The sequence below is a fragment of the Pygocentrus nattereri genome, chromosome 3 (assembly GCF_015220715.1).
Source record: "Pygocentrus nattereri isolate fPygNat1 chromosome 3, fPygNat1.pri, whole genome shotgun sequence".
NCBI classification, from domain to species: domain Eukaryota; kingdom Metazoa; phylum Chordata; class Actinopteri; order Characiformes; family Serrasalmidae; genus Pygocentrus; species Pygocentrus nattereri.
Window position 1 is genome coordinate 22435579 of NC_051213.1, and position 22800 is coordinate 22458378.

The 22800-nt window shown below is 37.2% G+C and overlaps 2 protein-coding genes across 2 annotated transcripts; one reads left to right on the forward strand and one right to left on the reverse strand.

The window, feature by feature from the left end:
• The first annotated feature begins 518 nt into the window (after positions 1–518).
• Positions 519–5548, forward strand: LOC108433585 (centrosome-associated protein 350). The gene is made up of 8 exons (XM_017708251.2): positions 519–879; positions 1429–1532; positions 1698–1770; positions 2667–2848; positions 4248–4380; positions 4509–4656; positions 4861–5100; positions 5274–5548. The coding sequence occupies exons 2-8, from the start codon at positions 1458–1460 to the stop codon at positions 5329–5331; spliced, it is 909 nt and encodes a 302-aa protein (XP_017563740.1). The 5' UTR covers positions 519–879; positions 1429–1457; the 3' UTR covers positions 5332–5548.
• Positions 5549–8967: 3419 nt separating this feature from the next.
• LOC108433586 (endoribonuclease ZC3H12A) lies at positions 8968–17838 on the reverse strand. Its single transcript, XM_017708252.2, has 6 exons — positions 17684–17838; positions 16217–16643; positions 14556–14695; positions 11973–12207; positions 11686–11792; positions 8968–10973 (listed from the first exon to the last, which is right to left on the reverse strand). Exons 2-6 carry the CDS (start codon positions 16564–16566, stop codon positions 9988–9990), a joined length of 1818 nt encoding a protein of 605 aa, XP_017563741.1. The 5' UTR covers positions 16567–16643; positions 17684–17838; the 3' UTR covers positions 8968–9987.
• Between the last annotated feature and the right edge of the window lie 4962 nt (positions 17839–22800).

Here is a 22800-nt window from a genome sequence, read left to right on the forward strand (position 1 = left end):
TGTGTTAGACAAACACATCACAAATTTAAATGAATGCTGACATCACTCAGGCAAGTATTGTTTGTATTTGCTCGACACGTAATTACTGCTGTTTCAAATATTACAGCTGAAATTACATCAATTCAGGGCACATCACAGCGTAAGCTGTGAATGTGTGATGTTAGAAGTAGTACAAACAAAAATATGAGCTCATTAGTTTAAAAAAATCAAACTCTCTAGCTTTATGACACAGAATTAGCAGCAGATCTTCCATGAGTAACAACAAACACTTATGCTGAACCCACATGAGTGCACTAATGGAAGATTAGGCATAGTCACCCATAATGTTGTTTTTCAGCTATGAGAATTTAGAAAGGAATGCTTCTGCCATCTCGTGGCAACTTTGCAGAACAACACAAGCCTCTGAATGAGAAGACCTTTTGTATTACTGGCCTCATGACATCACTGTATTTTGTGTCTAACAAATCACCATTCATGCATGTATTCTGACTGCTTTTGTGCTGCTTTTCCACTGAGATTCTATGTAACATGCATGTCTAATTCTAGTTTGTGGCGGATTGAGGATTTAACGTACAGCACAAGGCCTCACTTCCTCACAATGCACAGTTATTTAGACTTGGATAAATAGGATCAGAGACCAAAATTAGTATGTGTGGTTGGATACAACTGGACCATGCAGCTCAGTGGTTAAGCAGATTAGATAGGATTTACTGTCACGCTTGTCTCGTCAGCAGCAGCCTCAGTCGTAGCAACAGGTTGTCCTGCGCAGACCAGTGTGACCAAAAGCTGAATGGAGAAAGTTATCTGTCCTTGGTAGGAATCTTCAAAAGCTTACAACACCAGGACTTAAGCCATATGTTACAACATTCTTCAATCAAGGTATTTATTCATTGTGTCTGGTTTAGTGATTTGGCCTGAGACAGGTGTGATTGTTGTGGCGGAGTAAAACCTGTGTACATGCTTAAATTAAGTGAGATTAGAAATGCTGTACTTAGAAGGTGGAAATACTACAAAGGAATTTAGTTCTTGTTTTCATTCCACTGAAGTGTGTAATGTGATATGTTGTCACTTGCTGTCAATTATGAATATTTGCGAAATCCTTTTTTTTTCTTAAAAGATAGATTCCTAAATGATTCTTGGTTTGGTTATATGGTTCTATGGGAAACCTTTAGTTGGCCACCACCTTATGTGGAGGTTCTTTAAGCTTTAAGGGTTAGTTTCCTAAGTAGGGATTAATCCTAGTCCTGGACTACACAGCAGTCTTAATGGAGATTCTCCATTGAAAGGAATATACAGTCCAGGACTAGGCTAATCCCTGTCCAAGTAGATTTCTCGCACTTCCATATTTCATTGACAAAACTGGTTCCTTTACTTTTAAGAGTGTTGTTGATTGATCTCTGTTCTGACAATGATTTTGCATCTCACTAGCAATCATGTGGCAATAAAAATGACCCAAAATGGTTGCATATGTCCTATGGTCAGCGATTGTTTGGACTCTGAAGGGCTTGCTATACACTTGGAGGTATTTCTGGGTGAGCCAAACCAGCTTTCTTTGTTTAATTATCAGTTCTAATACCTTAACTTCTATCATCTTGTTTTTCTGTTGTTTTTGTGTTTGTTTAGTCATTGTTGATTCCTTTTGGCATAAATAACTCTAGTGGTGCGCTACATGTCAGACCATGTGGTTTGTGTTATAGGTAAACCCTTACTGTGCCATAAAATCTACACCATGGATACCACATGAATCTACAAGTGAGGCACATATTGCAGGTGATTGTAACAGGTCCCCTTAGTGACAGTGCAAGATTAATTAACCTTGCTTGTGTTTACAACACACAGCAAACATCCACAGTAAAAGATGAGCTAGATGTCAGTAAGAGATGTAGACTACCAATCCAAAGTTTGTACAATTTTGGCTTTTTTCAGTTTTTTTTTAAGGATATTTTGATTTTAAATGATTGTCTTAGATGCCTATGCGTGAAATGATGCCCAAAAACAAAAATGTCATTTTAGTTGGTATCACAATAATGTAATGATCCTAATTATCATGAGCTTTTCACTGAAAATAATTGGTGGAATATCTGTTTCCGTTAATATATTTCAACCAATCAGTTGTGTTGTGACCTGGGAGGGCGGAGTCTAAATTGCCCTATGTGATACAAGGCCAACATTTTTGAGTGGAATAATTTCATATAGACTTTTTCTTGTGACAACAGAACCTAATAAACATGAACTTAATCATAATGTAATAGTTTAGTAATGATTTTTAATAAGTACATATTAGTTAAATGAACATTAATAAAAGGTACTGTTTAAATTTTGAACAATTACACTAGCAAACCATAATTCAATTCAATTGTAGAAATCAAATCATTAGCTATAGTTTCTTAATAATTTATTAGTAATTTGACTGTGTTATGACTATCAAATATAAAACATTGAATGATTATGATTAGATATATTAGAGAAATATTCTTGTAATGCCATTAAAAGGTGTTACAGTAAATTACTTGTTGTGACAGCTTACAGTCACTTCATAATGTATAAATTATGTTTTGCTACTACCTGCCCAGCAGGTGTCAGGATGGCTACACTACAATTTTTTTCTCACTTGAAGTACCACACTGCACTTTCTAAAGCATCCTTTTAAAACACATTACTTGCAGAACCTGAGAAGCAGCACAAGCAGGTGAGGATTCAGCACGAGCGCAGCAGTGCTCTACACAAGAGGTTACTAAAGGCTGAGGGGGAGATTCAGGATCTGAAGGCTCAAATTACCAGTCAAAGAGCATCATGGGAGATGCGGTTCACAGACCTGCAGAGAAGACAGCATGACCTGAGAGATCAGGTTAGTGGACATTTGGTCAGAAGGGAATGAAATGCTGTGTGTAGATGATATTGCCACATAATTCTCACAGAGTATCTGTCCATCAGTGTTGAATGAGCCCTTAAATGGGTAACATTTTATTTTAAGGCATACATTTTGGGGGTTTATTAAGGTCTTGGTCTTTGTTCAGTAAAGTGCAAATTAGATACTCCTAAATGATTTATATATAACAATATTATAACAATGTTATAACAATGCACAATAAACACTATCTTGTTATGCATGCATGCATGTATTCAGCATGAATTACCATCTAAATTCACATTTTATTAGTATATTATGGCAGCATTTGATTCTATATACAGCTTATAAGGCTTTCTTAAGTCACTAATACATAAAAACATGTTCCATATTCTTTAGTGGAGTTTTAATCATCACTGAATGAGCTTTTCCTATTAAAAACAATATTTATGACATTTCTTAGTATGGTATGGCATTGTTTGATGCCCTGTATTTAAAATTAAGGGGTCACCATAACATAAATAAATAAACATAAATAAAGCACAGTTTGGCTTTTCAATACAAATGTTTGTACAAAATTAAATAGAAAACAAAATAACTGACAATCCAAAAAGGGTGGAATGGTTATTATAATGTTATTTATTTGAAGAGGATTAATTAGTTAAAAAGCACTAAATTTTTTTGTAAGTCAGTTTGTATCCTATATTCTAAACAGATAATGACTAAAACCACACTTTAGAACAGGGACCATATCTTGAAGTATATGTGACTAATGGAGTTCTTATCAACTTTTAAATATTAAACTAATCTAAAGAAAAAATAATAAAAAGATAAATAATTTAAAAAAAACTTGATGATTGAACCTGTAGGCATCAAATGCTCCCATTATACACAAATATAATGTGAATTTAGGTGATATTTCATACTTGTATGTCTTATGATATGTCTTACTTGTTGTGCATTATTACAGCTAATAATGCAATAATTAGTGATTTACACATACCAGACTTGTCATTTTGTACACATACTAGTCATAATGTATAAACCTTAATCCATAGTTAATAAACCATTCAGAAGGGTCTAATTTTAAGCCTGAATGAACAAAGAAGCAGATATTAGTAAACCCCAAATATGTGTTCCTCAAAAAAAAGTTTCTTTTAAATGTTCTTTTGCGCCTTGTTAGACATAAACAAAGTATATGGGCCAGTTTCTCACTGCCAGATTAAGCCTAAGATTAGAATAAAAAGGATTTACACTGGTAATTCACCACTGGCACTGCTGCTTAGTCTAAGGCTAGGTTTAGTTCTTAATTACTCTCTGAGCAATTACACACTTACAGTAGACTGGTGCACACCTTGCTTTGAAGATGAGATATTTGTCATGTAAATGTCCTTTTTAGCTGCACTCTGAGATTGTGGTTAGGTCGAGTGCCTTGCACAAAGTCACTGATTCTGAAGAAATGAGTGAAGTCTTCTCAGAGGCTGGCCTAGAGAATGGACAGCATATTGAGGAGAAAGCACACGACTATTCCAGTAAGTCATTTCAACCTCCAAAATGATTTTCTGTGACATGACATCCTTTGGGCAAGTTTTAACACTCACTCATGCCGATAGGCTTAACAGGAAGCATTTGATTCCTGCTGCTTCCTGGTTTCTATCAGGTGGCTTGAACCAAATTCACCAGCTCAGAGGGCCGGATATGAGATTACTGCAAGATGGTGTTTACTCAAACAGTCTGACCTGCAGTCAGGCCACCTTTTCCACTGCTGTCGACTCCAGATCCACCTCTGCCATGTCTGTCAGCACTAGGTAGAACATACTTCTCTCTATATCTTAGTATAGGCCTCTAGCCTACCACTACAAGCAAATCCACAAAACTGTAAGCAAAGGCCAACTGATATAACTCAAAGATTGCCTTATGGTTGTTCACAAACATTCATTATATTCTAAAATACATATTAGAGTGCATTACTCTCATCCTTTTCTTAAATTGTTTTTTTTTTTTTTCTTCAGTGTCGGCTCATGGAGAAGTGGGACTGGCCCCCACCGTGTCTTTGTGCCCCATTCCCCAATGGACTTACAGACTGGCCACAGGGTACGAGTTCTGCTGCCCTCTGGTCGAATCAGCACTGGAACGCTACGCTACCTGGGTCATCTGCAAGGCTCACCGGACATTCACTTGGGTGTGGAGCTGGAGTTGGCTGAGAATGGACAGCAAACAGGCACCTATGAGGGCCAATTCTACTTTGACTGGTAAAACTTCTTGCTGCACATGGAAAACTCTGACAAAAAGAGTCTGAGATAATCAGTGTGGTTTATCTCCAGAAATATGATAAACATATAATAATGGAAAGAATCTTCCACCGGTGTTTATTTTTTCATCCCTTTCTCTCTCCCTCTTCCTCTCTCTCGCTCTCTTTCTGTAGCAAGCCTGGACATGGTGTGTTCGTTGCATTCAGCAAGCTACTAATGGCCTGGGAGTAGACTTACCAATTAAAGCACAGAGGTGTTAGAATACAACCTATGGACATATATACCAACTTGGTATATGTTACATTTTTTTTCTGGTCTTAAAGTACTGGGGTTTGCTGCATTCTGCCCTGTCTTCAAATGTGATTAGTAAGTAAAGGCCTACTGAATAATTGCTGTTTGGTCAATAAACCACATATAACATCAATAAAACATGACATAGCCAATGTGATACAAGACTCACAAAGCTGTTATTGCTCAAATGCATAGGTTTTTTTTTCATCTCTTTTTGTTTCTAGTGAAAGAAATGGAGTTGTATGTTGAGCTTTGCTGAAACACTGCATTAGAAACATTCATTAACATTATTGTGTGAATGCCTTTAGAAACACATTTACTGAGTAAATGTGAAATATATTTTGTTTCATAATTGTACTTAATTGTACATGTCCATTTTTGAAATGTGAGTATTTTATATTAGCTGCCACGATACATTATTTTCTTTAGGTTATGCAGATATGATGCACAGATTTTAAACATAATTCTATCTGTGTAACTGTATATAAAAACTGCAGTGTTCCAACCAACATGCTACTCATAGTTGACAAGATAATGATGAGAGACCCAGAGCCCAATAAAAACCCCTGAGATGGGACTCCATTACAATTCATTTTTTAAAAACAAGTTTGAGACTGGTGTGCACCAGCAGGACTGGTAAAACTACATCTTCTAATGGGAGCTACTAAACAGTTGTAGCTTTGCCTTTTACTAAGAAAGAGGCGTATATTGTTATGTAAGAGACTAATTATGTGTATTGTACAAAGTCATTTATGAAAAAAAATCCTTTTTCTTTTGTATGAATTCGTTTTTCTTGTATGAATTCAATCATACCAGTCAACCTACTCTACCTGCCTTGAAAAAAAAAGAAAAGGAAAAGGGTGCATTCCAGTGACGAACAGTGAGATAAACAAATTGGGAGTAGATCATTTACATCGCAGCTGCTTTGCATTTTCCTGAGCATGCCTTTTTGCTGGGAGTGGACAGCTTAAATTTATAAACTTCCTTCTCAGAAAGCTGTAATCTTTCCCCAGTGAATTTCCCTGTAACTGCTCAGGTGTACTTCCTGTGTAATTTCCACAGAGGGGGAGAGAAAGAAACAAACAGGTACACATGCACAGTGCATACTTTAATGCTTGACTGCAGGAGCTTGCTTCCTGTTTCAGAAGCTTCAGGAACATGTTATGATGCAAAGAATGTTTTTTGTTTTTAAAGAGGTTGAAACTAAGGTCTGTTCACTAGCACTGTGCTATTATCATGCTAATTGTCATGCAGTAGCAGTTTAACTTAGGTTGCAAGGTCGCTTTGCTTATGTAATATACCACCATTTTTACATTCGGTGACATTCATGCAAGTTGTATTCAAGAAAGCATGAAGAAAAACAAAGAACTATAAACACACTGATTCAGTCACAAAAGGTCAACTATTCATGCCATATTGCTATCACTGTGCTTCTTCAGTAAAACTACTAAAAAGCCTCTTAGAGGTAAAATGTGAGAGCAAACATAGTTTGAGATAGCAGTGGCATTTTTACTGTGTAGCAGTGTGCATGAGTCAAGACACAGGCATAAGGCAAAGTGCAGAATTTGCATACAGTATACTTGCACTTAAATCATGTAATTTGCATATTGTGTGCTTGTAAGGTCAACACAAAACTGTGGCAAGGTGTCAAGCTATTGCAAATATCTCACTAAGCCACATTCTACTACATGTATTCATATTTTCTTGAAGTTAAAAATGAATTGCTACTTATTAGGGATGCATTGACACCGATACTGATTTTAGATACCTGGCCGATGCTGTGCTCATTTAGTCATAGTCATACACATAAAAATATCATGTGACATAAATCTACACAAGAATAAGGCAAACTACAGAATTTGCATACTGTATACTTGGTCTAAAATTGTATTATTTGCATATTGTGTGCCTGTAAGCTCAACGCAAAACTGTTGAAAGGGGCCAAGTTGTTGCAAATATCTCACTAAGTCACATTCCACTTCATCTGCTATGAACATTTTCTTGAAGTTGAATATTAATTGCTACTTCTTAGGGATGCATTAATGCCAATACCGGTTTCAGGTGTCCAGTCGATATTGTGCTCATTTAGTCATATTCATAAAAATTCACTGATACCAACATCCAATACCACCTGACACCATGTTTAGACACATGCATAAAGTTAAGTACAGAATTTGCATACACTATACTTGGTGTAAAATTTGCATATTGCATGCTTGCAAAGGACAACACCTCACATCCACATTCTGCTACGTGTGTAAATAACATAAATATTAATTGCTACTTATTAGGGATGAATTGGTACCAATACTAGTTTCAGGTAACGGGCCAATACTGTGCTCATTTAGTCATGCTTATAAAAATTTACTAATACTTACATCCGATACCACCTGACACCATGTGACGTAAAATCTAAACACATGCATACAGAAAAGTACAGAATTTGCATACAGTATACTTGATCTAAAATTTTATAATTTGCATATTGTGTGCTCAACACAAAATTGTTTCAAGGTATTAAGCTCTGGCCTAAATATATGAATATAAATGAATATTAAAAAAACACATGTCTTCTAAGCCTATGGTAATTATTATTAATTGTTCATTTTAAAGGGATGAATCCCTACATTGGCATTGGGCATCGAGCCCATACGGCGCACATTTGTACTCATAAAAAGTCACTGATACCACCTGATACCATGTGACGTAAGCCTAGTTAGCGTACAAGGCCATACTAATGAACAAACAACTCAAGCTGGCAGTGAAGGAGGGTGTTACCAACACAGTGGCTGTGGGCCGCCAAGTTTTCAGTCACTTTAAACATTCTGCCCTGCAAATTCCCACCAGCAACATACTGTGTGATTTTAACCATTTAAACACACACTAGTTCAAGGAGCATTTCAGGCTTTGAAAGGTGCCTTGCATCACATATGCGCTATTTCAGTTCTTTTTTCTAATGACTCATAATGTAGTCATCATAATCAGTAATGCTACTACAGTTTAAACAAAACAATCTTACATAATGCAGCTTTTAACAATTATATGCAGTAATGAAATTTGAAATAGGAAAATTGGAAAATTTCAATTCTTCAATTTCAGTTAGCACTAATATGAACTGACTTTTCATATCTTTTTAATGATGGAGCACTTCTAAGTAGCATGAATTCAGTATAAACAGCAATCCTGATTGCATGTTTAAACTCTTTTTAAGTGTTCAAAAATTTTAGAATGGAAATGTGTCTGTACATACATTTTATTCATAAAGCTGTGCATATGCATGTTTGATAAATACCAATTTTCTAGTGCTTCCAATTTTCATGTACAAATCCAAACAAATTCAATGCTTTGACAAATGAGGCCCCTGGTTCCGATCACCACTATTATAAAGTCATTAAGTCTTTCTACAAGACAGCATTTCACATAAACTGATTTGAACCATTTTTTTTTTACATTTCAACAAAAAATTAAACAAAATTTTTGAAAAATCTGTGGAAGTTCCCTTTAACCAGCTGTAAACCAATGCTCTAATCTCAAATACATGTGTCAGTTTATGCATGAAGCACCAGCATTAAACACTGCATTTCTCAATCTTTTATTAATGTAGAGAGCAAACTGTAAAAGAAATTATCTCCATTGCAATTCTATGACAGTCAGCTGCAAAACTGAGAACTCTTCTCCATTGTTCACATTCATCCAAATCATAATAGCTCACCATTGGCTGAAAAAACACACAGCACAGATGATTTTCAAGTAAATGTTTTTTTTTTCAAATGAGGAAAAAAAACAAACAAACAAGGGTACACAAGGACATATTCACATAATGAGTGAAGATGCAGTAAAGTGCTTCATTACTGATCCACCAGTGTATTCAAAATATTCACTTTAAGCTTTGCATAAGCAATATGTTTCGGCACTAAGTCGACACTTATTTATGTGGCACTAAGTCAATTCATATTTAGTGTCCAGTCAAGAATTAATCTCTATAAATCTCCATACAATGTCCTGCAACCTTGTAAACATGTTAACAGCATCATGTCAATATTAAAATAATGAACAACATTAGTGTTTATTTACTGAATTAAAACATTGGTGTTTGATGCTTGTTCCTAATGACATTTTCATATAACAAGAAGCAGTGTCATGTGTTAAAACTGCAACTGCTCTACAAACACAATGGTTGCATAAAGTTATTACTGTAGTTATTATTTTCAAAGTCATTTAAACAACAGACAGATACACTCAGCAATAACAGACCTCTGAGGACAATGGTACCATAGCATACAGAATATTAGAAATATTCAAAAGATGCAATGTGCATCAACAAGCATGGATGATATAGAAAGTACGGAAATATACAACTTGACTTACTTGTCATACATAGTAGTCACATTTACCATGTGATGTGATGAGCACAATTAACAACAAAGTCTGGTCCAGGAGAAAAAAAAAAAAAAAAATGCAACGAGAACTACTACAGCATTAAAAGAATATTTGCTAGAATGACGATCCATATATTTAGGCCAGAACTCATGTTCATCTCAGAAAAATTTATATTCACTATGGTCCATGGAATTGTTTAATTTCTGGCATGAACAATTACAACAAGTCTCCTTTGGACTTGAGCTTGACAATTTTCGCTGCGAGTTGCTGGGCATCTTTCAGCTTTGGAAACATTCCCATGACTTTGTCCACATGATATGGGTTGAAAATGGCATACAGTCTCTTCCTGACTTCCTCTCGCTCAGCCTTGAAGGAGACAGTCTGAGGGCTGACTGCAGTCTGGTTACTTCCGTACATCTCAGCAGGTCCATGGAGGCCAGCAGTGTGGAGAGGGTTTGGTAAGCTCATAGTGGGTCTGGTAACCTGATCAGACCATCTCTTCTGCAATGGGTGGCTGGGCTGGAGCCTGTCTGGCTGGATATAGGTGGGCAGGCTGTAGTGGTGGACAGGGCTGGGCCTTGGGTAAGGTGATGTGACATAGCCAAAGAAGTTAGCTGGATCCTGGGCAAGAGGGCAAAATTGGTGGTGCCCTCCTTGTCCAGCTGAACTACATGGACGAGAAGAGTCCTGCTGGTCATAAGAAGGTCCAGGGTGTCTGGAACTGACTCTGAGCGAGTCTTCCAGGCCTCGTGATACCTCTGATAACTGACTTTCATAGGAGCCAAGACCAGAGTCTGAGCTAAACCCAGAAAGAGAAGGGTTAGGAAGGAATGGACACTGCAAATTATGCCAGTTCAGGGGGGTGTGGCTAACTGGGTTAGAGGCATGGTTCTTGCAAGAGTTTAGGTCATCATAGTAAGGCAGCATGCCATCACTGAACTGGCTCTGGAGAAGAGAGCCCTTGGGGTCCAGGGTCAGCTTATTTTCCAGCTCCTGCTCCAGAGAAGGAAAGCAAGAGCCAGGTTCACAATGGTAAGACCCTCTGAGAGAAGCCTCTACTCCTTGCCCATTCTCTGGACAAGAATGGACAGAACTGGATAGTCGAGCATTGTCCCTCAGCTCATCTGCTAGAGAACGCTGGGACTGGTTGGTGCGTTCAGGGTGGTAGAACTTACATTTGATTCCATATGTGCATTTTTTTCCTGCAAAGAAAAGCATGTAGAATTGAATGATCATAAATTCTCTCATTACCACCACCATTACTACTTCTACTACTACCGCTGCAAACACTATTATTTCTAACACTCCTATTAATTCCACCACCACCACCAATAAATAATAATAATAATAATAATAATAATAATAAGTTATTTATAAGCACATTTCAAGACACTCAAGGCACCCATACAATAAGACACTAATAACTAAAATACAAAACATATTAGAGGATCATCAAATAACATAGGAAAATAATTATTAGTAATTCTAACTAGGCTGATGCCTGGCTATAAAATACCCAAGAATGAGTACTTTTAAGCCAGCAGTAAATTTCAAATTATGAAAAAATTGAATGGAACTGAATTATCACCTAACATCCTATGCATACTTGAAAAAAACTCAGTGTGTGTCTCACAAGGCTATAAGCTTATTTTGTTGCAATTGGGTGGAGGACTCAATCAGGGGGAGGTCAAAACAAACAGTGATTAGGATGTTGCAGCAGGAGGTCTCAGAACAAATTATGTAGTAATGTGGGCTGAGCAAGTAGTGCACACCACACTGTACAAACTCTCAAGTCACTGTCAATTTGGCCAAAAAGATGTAATTTTATGTCAACATAGCATTTTCATTTGAAGTGTACTACCAGCTTTACTGTCTGTGACTTTAAAACAAAAGGAATTGGAGAAACAAGCGTACCATAAGGGCAGAGCTGGCGTTTGGGATCTGGTAATGGAGGTTTCTTTCTGAGGAAATCATCTAAGTTTGGGCCATGACGACCAAGCGGGTCATCTGGTGGCATGAACCTGTGAGAAGAAGAATAATAACATTCAGACATTTCATGATCATCATCATATGGAACAAACACTGGTGATGACACAGAATGGTTGGACATGAATACACCAAACCACAGAAAAAATACTAAATTCAATGGCCAACAATACTAAATCAGAACAAAAGCAGTTTCAAGAAGCTGTAACACATACTTGTCATTGACAAAAGAGTACATGAGCAGCCGCTCCTCAATGCAGCGCTTCCATTCAGGCCGTTCACTCTGAAGATCGCGGTACGTGTCATTGGACACAATGATTCCATCCACTTCATGAGCAAGTTTAACAATGAAGCGATCATCATAGCAGACCACACGCTTGCCTCCTACTCGCCGTGAAGGAGTGAACACAACTATCTTCTTCCTCTCCAGCTCTCCTAGAATATGCTGATCTGGAATTAAACATATACATATGATCAGCTGTCAGCTATACTGAATAATTATAATTCAGTGCCTTATTCTGTATTCACAATATTTATAAGGGGAATAATATCACTGTTGTTTTGTTGTGTTTGCTTCCTGTTGGCATGTTTGCTGCAAGAATTTGAATAATGATAGCATCTAAAGAAAAATGATGGTAGAAGGCAACTAAAAATTATTTCATACACGCAAAGTAAGACAGAAGTATGCAGAGCTTTATACAATAGCCAGGACCATAGGACAAAATAAAACACTGCAATTTAACAAAAAGTTGTGACAAGAACATTTGACATACTGTAATATGAACTATGAAAAAACTTCTTTGGATCACTTCATTTGCCCAGTTCTGGCACCCGTTTCATGGCTAGCTTGCAGGCAGCATTTGTAGCTTTCATTGTTTATTAATGTGAAGCCCCAATAAAGTTGTCTAAATTACATACACAATGACACTTGGCAAATGTTGTGTGGCTTAGTCGATGCTGCACAGATGGCACTATGCAGACAACCCTACAGACTATTCAACTGAACTTTAATTAGTACAGTGCACATATCAGAGAATAGGAATGAACTTGACCGTTTCCTGGCTGTTTGGTGTTAACATTAAAACTACTTTCACATATCAGATTAGCTGTCTGAAAGTAAGCTGTAAGTAAACTGTAATGCACAAACCAGATTTAGTTTTCATCGTCTTCAGTTTTTCTAAAACTGTCAATTTTCGAAAATTGTGTCTATTTAGGAAATCAATCATTGTGTGATCAGTCAACTGTCTTTCTTGGGAAAGAAAGCCAATGCACAAGTCTTTTTTTACCAAGTCACTGTCCTCTTGACAACTATATCACTGAATCAAAACCAAAACGACTATTCATTTGATTATATTAGTATAAGGTATGTAGGTAAAAAAAAAAAAAAGAACATCTGATTTGACTGCCTGTTTAAACGCAGTCCAACTTCCCCTAATGAAACACTTAATCAAATACACTATATACAAAGCATTCTGAGGGTTCCAACTTGTCAATTACATGCACACAACTTTGACAGTTTTATCTACCAGGGGCCAGTTTAACCAACATGCCTGTCTAAACAGTTCCTTTTTTCCTCAACCATGACAAAAGAATACAAAACAATAAATGTTGCTATTCTATTTACTCCAGACAGGATGTGTCATCTACACAATAAAACATGGACCATTTAAAATGAAGACAAACAGTAAACATCTCTGAGGTACCATAGTACATTCTGCACAACAAGGAAGTAGCCTCAACTAATTCTTGCCTGGAAGCCGACTAAAGATTCACAATGAAACCGGTTGAGAGTGACACAGAAAAAAAAGGCTCTTGAACTTCCTGGTGGGGAATTCCCAGAGTGGCCTCAAAGAAGGCTTATTCTTCCTGATAAATCAGAGTAATTCTGGAAAGGAAATAAATGTGTTGTACACAGAACCAAAAAAGGCACCTGAACCAAAGACACACAGATGACATCTGGGCCAAAGGTTTATATAAATCAAAAACAGAGTATCCAATATGTGCTAAAAGGCTGACATGTGCTTTGAGCATTTAACGTTACAGACAAACCACAGTGCTGTCAGAATAACAACACTGAGCAGATAACTGCAGAAATGGTTGGTCTCATGAAGCATTCATGCCCAAAGCCACCCAAAAACAGTGCTATGTGTTTCATATATGCCCTTTAAAAACACAGTGAAACTAAGACATATGATGCCCTGAATAAGCCAGTCACAGTCATAAGATTTTAGCTGGTGATTAATTATCATACAAAAAGTTGTGATTAACAGATTCGGTTGTATTCAAGCACACGGCTAAAATGGCCAAACCAGTTGGTAAGCTATCTTATCTGCTGCTTGTTGATCCTTAGTACCTTCCAACTGAGGACATAAAACAGCTCATGTTCAAATAAACAAACATTACTTATGACTGCCCTCTAAACGTGTTAGAAAAAGTTAAAAATGTTTTCTGCTTTCTTTTATTTACATTATCTTGCCTCAACCCAATGGATGAATCAGACTGACTTTAAGTACTAATGTGGTAAACTTTTTGCTTGCAGTAAATACAGTGAATGAATAAGTATGGATGAATCAAAACTATGTTAGGCACATTTTGTATATCAGCACAAATCACTGGAAGACATTCACATGCACTGTTCTACTATAGCTGTTGTTACTTTCTTATCAAACCTTCTTATCCAAAACAATTTTGGAAAAAAAAGTCTGTGTTTTTCCATCGTGGTGTGTAAGGCTTTCATATTCAGATACATGGTTCTAAGATGAGTCACATTTCTGAGCAGGACAGGGGTGTGTCTTTACCTGAAATAGGGACATCAGGTCTGGGCTGCTCTTTTCGCCACAAGGGCACAAACACAGTGATGTTCCTATGTCCTCTCTCAAGGAAGAAGTTGACTGCCAGCTGGATTCCACGGCATGAAAAAGTTTCCTTGTTCCCATGACTTAATGACAGAGAGAACAGACAGAGAGAGGTGGATGAGTGTTTGAGGGGGAAATGCATTCAAGGGAAATATTTGCATGAAGCTAATTTCACTGTTTCAGTGTGCTGCCAAACACGTGTCCATTCAGTTGTCTGGCAGCACTTTTCTGGAAAGCAAGCTAGAACACGACACGATTTGCATAGCTCCTAAACGCCACACAACATGGAATGTAGAGAATGCAATAAGTGTTCTTTAACAGTGTCCTTAGGAAATGATTTTATCTATCATTAAATCTTAAATTTCACCGAAAAAATGTTCTTTAACAGTGTTAAAGAATTTTCTAGTAGTAACTATGAAACATATATACACACACACACACACACACGTGTGTACACAAGATCACCAAAGATCAATAACGCATTACTCATGATGTAAAATATGAAGGAACACAACTTTAATGATTTAATGGTTTATATAACACACTGGTGCATTGGTATAATGCACTGTCTGAGTGCATCAGAATCAGACATTAGCTACAAAGTAAAAATGATGAACTACTTATTCTTCCACTTGTCAAAAGAATACATTGTTCACATGTATTTGTATGTATAAGCGCCACTGTTTCTTGGTTTGTCATGTGTATAATCACACATCACAAGAATCAGAGATGGTTGCAGAAAAACAGATTATGTCCAGATAATTTACATATTACAGATAAGATTTCAAAGTAGACATGCATAAATGAGAAGCGATCCCCTAATGAAAATGAGTTTCACAGTAATTATGTTTGAAAGTTGTGCAACACTGTCATATTCCTACTGGGTTCAGACAGTGTCATTCTACAGAGGGCAGTAAAACGATAAATGAGGAATAGTGAAAGAATTCACATTGGTCTATAGGATTACAAAACACATGATAAAAACATATGAATGTGGATGATCCACAGTGAGCACTACATTTTTTGTATTTTTATTTGTCTATTTTGAAGGCCAGTAGAGTTAAATTCATAATCGCTGCCTATTACAAAAAAAGTGAGGCAATGTTGTAGAGGTATTTGAATTCTCAATGATAAATATTTTATGGATACTACAGTCATTCTTCTGCCAGTTCACTAGTAAATGCTATGTAGTGAATAGTGAATGAGTGAATGAGAATACAGCATAGGGTACAATTTTCTGACCTGAATGATTTATTTATGATTCTTTAGGAAATGATTTTATCCATCATTAAATCTTAAGTTTCACAGAAAAAAATGTAATTATTTTCAAACATATATTGTAAGTATATATAAGTATATATGTGTATATGTGTGTGTGTGTGATTATAAGTGTGACTGGAGAGTGTTTTTATAGTAGTGGATTATAGTAGTGAACTATATTTATTTTTACATTTGAAAGTAGTCTTACAATTTTACCTTGGACAAAAGATGAGTGCTTACTTTGTTGACTATTACTAGAATCTATTATAATTGATTGAGGTCATACCTGCAAAGTCAGTGCTGACTTTCAAATACTTGATGGTTAAATGCATTAGTCAGCTCACCTCATGGCCACATTGCTTCCATCGATGACAATGGGTTTCAGGTCATTGTCCGGTTCAGCCATGTCCTCCTGTGCTGAGTGCCAAGGTTCCTGATGACTCTCCTTCTTCCTGGAAGAACCTCCTCCCAACTGGGTCATGCTAGAGCACCCCTCATCACTGTCCTGACTGACTGTAGGTGAGGTCCTGGCTCCAACACGGACCAGCTCTCCCAACACAGCGTTTGTGTCTGTTCCCAAGCCCAGCTTCTGCAGAGCTGCTTGCACCTCCTGCAGAGAGTAGCCCAGCTTACGGAAGAACTCCAGTTTCATCTGGTACTCTATGGTGGGATGATGCATTGTGTAGTGCCACATGGAGTGAGCTGAAGTGGCACATCAAAACAGTTCCAACTTCAACTCCATATTCTAACAGTTTTCATTAGCTTGTGTTTCTGTCAGGAAAAGGCAGGAGCATATAAGGTAATCAAAGTTAGTAATAATAATAATAATAATAAAATGAGAGAAAATAACATATAATGGGACAATGATGCTTTTAGTAGGTCTTTTAAAAGCAAAGCAACTGCCTGACATTCTGAAACATTGATTGATCAATGACTCCTCCACAGTAATCTTTATCTGTCCTGGGACAGGATCCCAGCTCTGGTCATGGAGTACACCCTGCTCAGCACATTTTAATGTTTTCCCTGCTCTAACAACTCGGAAAGCTTTTGTTAGTTAGCTGATTAGATGCGTCAGGTGTGTTGGGAGCAGGGAAAGCACAGAAACGGCCAGGACAATGGGTACTCCAGGACTCTGTATTGTATCTTATTGTTATTGAATTGCATTGAATGGCACAGAGTTCTGCGTTCAACTCTGTTTCTTTTTCTCTTGGTGTCTGCAGTGACATTTGTTCCTAGCAGTATCTGAGCTCAGGACTGTCTTTTTCTCTAAGCTATTGGTAACTAGCAAAGATACTTTCTCTAGATTGACAAAGCACTTCTTGTAAGTTGCTCTGGATAAGAGCGTCTGCTAAATGCTGTAAATGTAAATGTAAATGACTAGAGCTGAGACCTGTCTATCCAAACAGGATAGCATGTAGGGGATTTGTGTATGTCCCCTGCAAAAAAACGCAGATAAAAGTACTATATGGCAGCATAATTCAACTGCCACTGGTGAAGATAATTCCAAAGCAACAACCCAAAAATGATCAACACGTATTGTACAGGTTTCTGGTAACCACTTTCCAGAATTCACAGGCCTGCTACCGTAGACGGCAATCACAAACAATGTGGGTGTATGGATCATCTCAACCTACAGCACGAAGAGCAGAGCTAGCTAAAGTGTGTTAACCTAGCATAAGGATCGGAAAAAAAGTTGAACTACGACGAAGGAACGTGTACAAAGGGAAAAGGTTTCGCTGTGAGGTGTGAGGTAAAGTGAATCAGCGCCTAAAGCGAGGAGAAGCCGAAGCGGTATTTGAAGTAAACCCTACCGTGTGGTCGAGTTGAGGAATCCACCATTTTCCGTGAGCTTCTTGAAGGTTAGTGTTATAAACTGTGTACTGCTAAAGTTCAACAGTGTCTTCAAGAGAAATCCAAAGGCAGGACTCACGACTCTCTCACCTCTGGCAGCTTTGCTTATTCACTCTCATCCGCTTCCTGGTTAAGGCATGTTTAACGCAAGAGGCTGGGATTTACCTGTGTTACCTGACACCTCTAGGTGGAAGAAAAGGCTAAATATAGCAAAAGCAGAGAGTTTCCTTGTCATTCAAGTCAGGGTGATCACACAGCCGTATGGTAACGATTAACAATAACCAGTAAATCTTCTGAGCCCCTAAAGAGCTCATGTTTAGGCTGCACGAGAAAGAGCCGTATTGTAACTGTATCCATGTTAATAATGAACCCGCATTACAGTAATGAACAGTAAATCATGAAACGCTCTGAATTCAAACTCAGCATTGGTAAGAAAAGCAGGTTTGTTCTGACATATCACTCCACAAGGTGTCACTCTGTATCTAGATGTCTAAAACACACTTTTCCTTTCCAGAAAAAATGTTGACCCTGAAAGTAGAGTAAACCTCATTGGCTTGAAGCAAAAATTTATTCCTGTTTACATGAACTAATGCTAGCTTTTAACCAACGTTAGCTTGAGATGTTTGCTTAACACAAAAGGCTGAGATGCCAAAAGTCTTTGCCAAATAAATGTTCAGGCTGCTTTTCAGCCATGTTCATATACAGACATTTTATTAGGGCTAAAATGCCTAATAAAAAGAGGAAATAAAAATAAATGTATAAATATTTCTTCACAAACAAAACTTATCATTTTTCAGTTTTTCACATAATTTGAAAATACCTGTTGTTGTTTACGTTGTGTGTGAAGTTTATGATGAATGTACCCAAAAAATGACCCAAAAAGACATGACTTACATTAAAAGTAGAGTATGTTTTTTTTTCTTATCCTGTAAAGTTACCATTTTGGAGATACAAGGTTTTTGTCTGACAACAGTGTAATGTATGCCAGCATATATTTGCACCTATACATAAATATGCACATATATGTAAACTAAATATGTGTAATGGTTTCACATTGTAATGTATACATATATCGTGTATCAGGAATGTATATAAGTATATTTCAGAACTATACTGACATATTTAAAAAATATATACATTTGCAAATATATTTCCTTTGCATGTGAGATGTTCTAGTATACTTAAAAGCAATCTATTACCATTTATTTATTTATTGACATTGCATTTTCTGGTCAGTTTTGATGGTAAAAATATTACCAAAAATAATTTAGTTTTTAAAAAGTAAAATAAAATAAATTACAGGAATACATAGATGGTAGATTTATGTCAGAGAGGCTATTGTTAGATTTTTATTAGCCTTTTTTTAAGCTGTAACTCACTGTTATATTGAAAGTAAGAGGCAACTGGCGATTTAGATCAGTGCGTCATGTGTAATTATACAACAGCATGTTGGTATAGTGTAGCAGCAGCATTCAAATACAGCATGAGTGCAGTTACCTGGCTCACATCATTAACTTGATAAAATTGCAACACAAAATAGACTTAATACATTGGATAACTGCTCATTGGGTGTTGGGAAACCTGCTCCAGTATTGGCTGATTCTGATCATACAGTAGATGACTATGGTGGCCAATTTGTAAAAAAAAAAGTTTTTGCAGATGAAACTGATCAGTTTGCCCATTTTAAGCCACTAAGTTTCTGTTGGCGTCACCTTGTGCTCAGTAATTGGCCTGGTTGTGCGGCTGTTCTGCAGAGGTGAACAGGCTGCATGTGAGGTTGCTAATGTGCCCTGCTCTCTGGGTCCCAGGTTAATGGCGTGTACTGAGTGAAGTTCCGGATGTTGGAGAAACTAATCAGTGCAGGTTGCCAGTCCACTGCCCCCTCTGAGGTCTAGTGTCGTTGGTCCCAGGTGTCTCTTGGACTGATATTGCTGCAGGGCAATGAGCTAAAGCAAACAGAGATGAGTTCCCTCGCTGACCCCCCCACCAGTTCTGCCATGTTCAGCTACCATGGTAACCCTACTCCAGGCCCTGAGAGATTCTTGAAAGCTGAGTGGGACATGTAGAAACAGTCACCTTCTAAGTATAATATTTCTGTGACCTGTCCCACATACACTATATGTCCAAAAGTTTGTAGACTCCTGCTCATCCATTTTTTCCCCGAAGTCAAGGGTGTTACTAGGGAGGCTGTCCTCCTCTGCAGCAGTAGCAGCCTCTTCTCTTATCAGAAGACTTTAGATGTTGGAACATTGCTGTGAGGATTTGATTGCATCTAACCGCAAGAGCATTACTGATGTTGGATGATTAGATCTGGATCACAAACACCACTCCATCTCATTCTAAAGGAGAGTGCTACATCACTTAAGAGAACACAGTTCCCCTACTTCATGGTTGGACCTAAAAGTAGCTGAATTTATTAGTCAGAAAGAATAATTTTTGACATATAGTGTAACAACTTTTGCTTTTCACTCATCTGCAGTAAAATTTCTTTTGTCAAAGTTACTGTTGGTTTTACAAAGTTCACAAAGTAAAAAAAAACATATCTAATTGTCTTTACTTCTGTCTAGCAGTCTGGATTGGGAACATGTTTAGCAAGATGATCAATGTAAGCAATGTAAAATCTAAATGGAGATGGCCTCAACTATAGAAGTTGTCAGATGTTACATTGTTAAAATGTCATTCTTGGGTGTTCTTGTACACAGAAGAGTGCATTTACGCTTCCCCATGTCCATGTGTACTTTTCCAAAAGTAAAAAATGAGAGCCTTTTAACTCAAACTGTTTGTCTTTGTGCTGCCACTGTCAAAGTGATTCATTGTTTCCAATTTAGCCACAGTTTGAATTCAAAAGAGATCAGTTAGGACAGCTCTGTTCATTATGCTACAGTATGATTCAAACCAACGCTGACAGAACTTTCAAATGAACGCATCCCTTGCATTAATCTTCATCCTTTTTTACTTATTTTGTCACGCTATAGACCTCTCATTCTGTTTGTAAGACTGTATATGTTATTTTTTCTGTACTGTGGCGAAATGTAGGAAATCCACACCCTTCAGCTGAAAGTATTTGGTCTTATGTAATGAATGAGAAAGCAGATACATCATAACCCAGTTGAAAATATGTTCATGCTCTGATGATTTAAATCATGTTTCACTTTGCTTTTTTTCTTTTTCTTTTCTTTTTTTTTGGTGGGGGTACCAGGATAAACTGAGTTAATACAGCACATGTTTTGGGTAGTGTCAGTGTGGAAACAGTAAACGTTTCGTGGCTTTGCAATTAAAGGACATGATAATAATGGATTCAGACAATGATGACAGCACCTGTTGATGACTGCTAATACAGTAGCATTGAATTTGGTCAGGTTGTCTATTAAAATTCAAACAGTTCTCTGCACTGTTTGTCTCTGATAACGAGTGTTTAGCAGGAACCAATTTTAGAGTTGGGATGGATTTTTTTTAGGAGCTACTGTGCTTGTGGAATGAAAGTAAATGAATGTGACATTTAAAGTGTGACCGAGCAGTTTAGACAGGTTCTTTGAAAACCTGAAACAGCTTCCCATCAAGCTTTTGAGATATTGGTTATGTTTGTGCTATTTTTAGGTTCTTTATTTATTTCATTATTATTTTATACCATAATGGAGCAGGGGTCTGTCAAAATGATGTTAACTATGTAAGTTTATTCACAGTTCAGCCAATTTACATGAACAGTGGTTCTGCAGTGTAAAAGGACTGGTGTCATTACTAAGGTAGATGTTTTTGATAATTAGCTAAAGTTATTTTTATGTTAATGCCAATAGACTACCACTCAAAATGTATGTTAAAAGGTGTTTGTTGGACACAAGGTGCTTGCTAGAGGCATTTGAAACTAAGAGCATCTTCCCAAATAGTTTTCATTGATATCTACACAAAAGATCAAAAGCCTGTAAGGGGGAAGGGATTCCAAACTCAGAGTCAAAGGACTGTCACATTAGCCAAACAACAGCACAAAAAACACTGCTTCTACCTGCTGGAGAGAACGGCCTTGACCTATCAAGTGGTAATTATCAAGTCCCGTCAATGTTTATTTATACAATGCTTTACAATAGGTGTTGTCATAAAGCAACTTTACAGAAGATCTAGGTTCAAGTCCCAGTGAGCAAACCAATGGCAACAGTGGCAAGGAAAAACTCCATAAGAGCCACAGGAAGAAACTTTAAGAGGAACCAAGATTTAAAAGGGGAACCCATCCTTTTTTGGCTGACACCAGAAAGCAAAACAACAACAAAACAAGAGCAATATGAACACATAATAAGATTTTATAATTAGTATACAATATTAAATATAGAGAAAAAAGGAAAAGACAAACCAGCCTGCCATTGGACACAATTTAGATTTACCAGTGATAACTGTTGACTACTGTTAGAGGCTTATCAAAGTAACAATGAGAAATAGATCTATAAAAATCAGTTACTGTACTAATGAAAACCAGTGACCACTATTAGGTGTGTGTCACAATGAAAATGAGAGTTAAATCCATGAACATCAATGACTACTATGAGAATCCCATCACTGTGATATTAATATGTATATGAGAAGGGCTCAGTACATTGTGAGGCAGGTGAAACAATGTCTATGATTAAATATTTTGCATCTGTGCAGGCTTCAGTATCAGGAGACTGAGTGTGGCAGGTGAGGCTTTGTATAAAGCATTGGACAGCAGGAAGTTCCATGGTGGTCAGATTGGTCTAGAATGTGAGCAGGCAGGTACACCCAAACAAATCAGATTAAGCACTGGCATCAGAATGCACAGGATGGACATTTGTTCATCTCTGTAAAGAAACACGTAGGCAGTTCATTATGTTTGGGGAGCAGTAAGTCAGGGCAGGGCTAGCTATTACAGCCTAACTAAAATGGAGAACTGGAAGGTAACACAGACATGCTAATTTTTAGCCTAGACTTAAAAACTGTGAGTCCTGAACACCGACTGGAAGGTTATTCCAAAGTAAGTTTTGTAGGAAGAAGCTCTACCCCCTGATGTAACATTTTTGAAACAATTTTAGGTTTCAGTTGTGAGCCAGCAACATGTGACCTAAGTAGGCAT

Bases quoted from the DNA above. Each gene is read 5' to 3' on its own strand.
- LOC108433585 (XM_017708251.2), top strand. From the start codon at position 1,458: ATGGTTGCATATGTCCTATGGTCAGCGATTGTTTGGACTCTGAAGGGC. The intron at 1,533-1,697 runs GTGAGCCAAACC...TTTGTGTTATAG, and splicing joins ACACTTGGAGGTATTTCTGG to GTAAACCCTTACTGTGCCAT. The intron at 4,381-4,508 runs GTAAGTCATTTC...GGTTTCTATCAG, and splicing joins GAAAGCACACGACTATTCCA to GTGGCTTGAACCAAATTCAC.
- LOC108433586 (XM_017708252.2), bottom strand. From the start codon at position 16,566: ATGTGGCACTACACAATGCATCATCCCACCATAGAGTACCAGATGAAA. The intron at 14,696-16,216 runs GTGAGCTGACTA...TCTGTCATTAAG, and splicing joins GGAAGCAATGTGGCCATGAG to TCATGGGAACAAGGAAACTT. The intron at 10,974-11,685 runs GTACGCTTGTTT...TTTTCTTTGCAG, and splicing joins ACGCCAGCTCTGCCCTTATG to GAAAAAAATGCACATATGGA.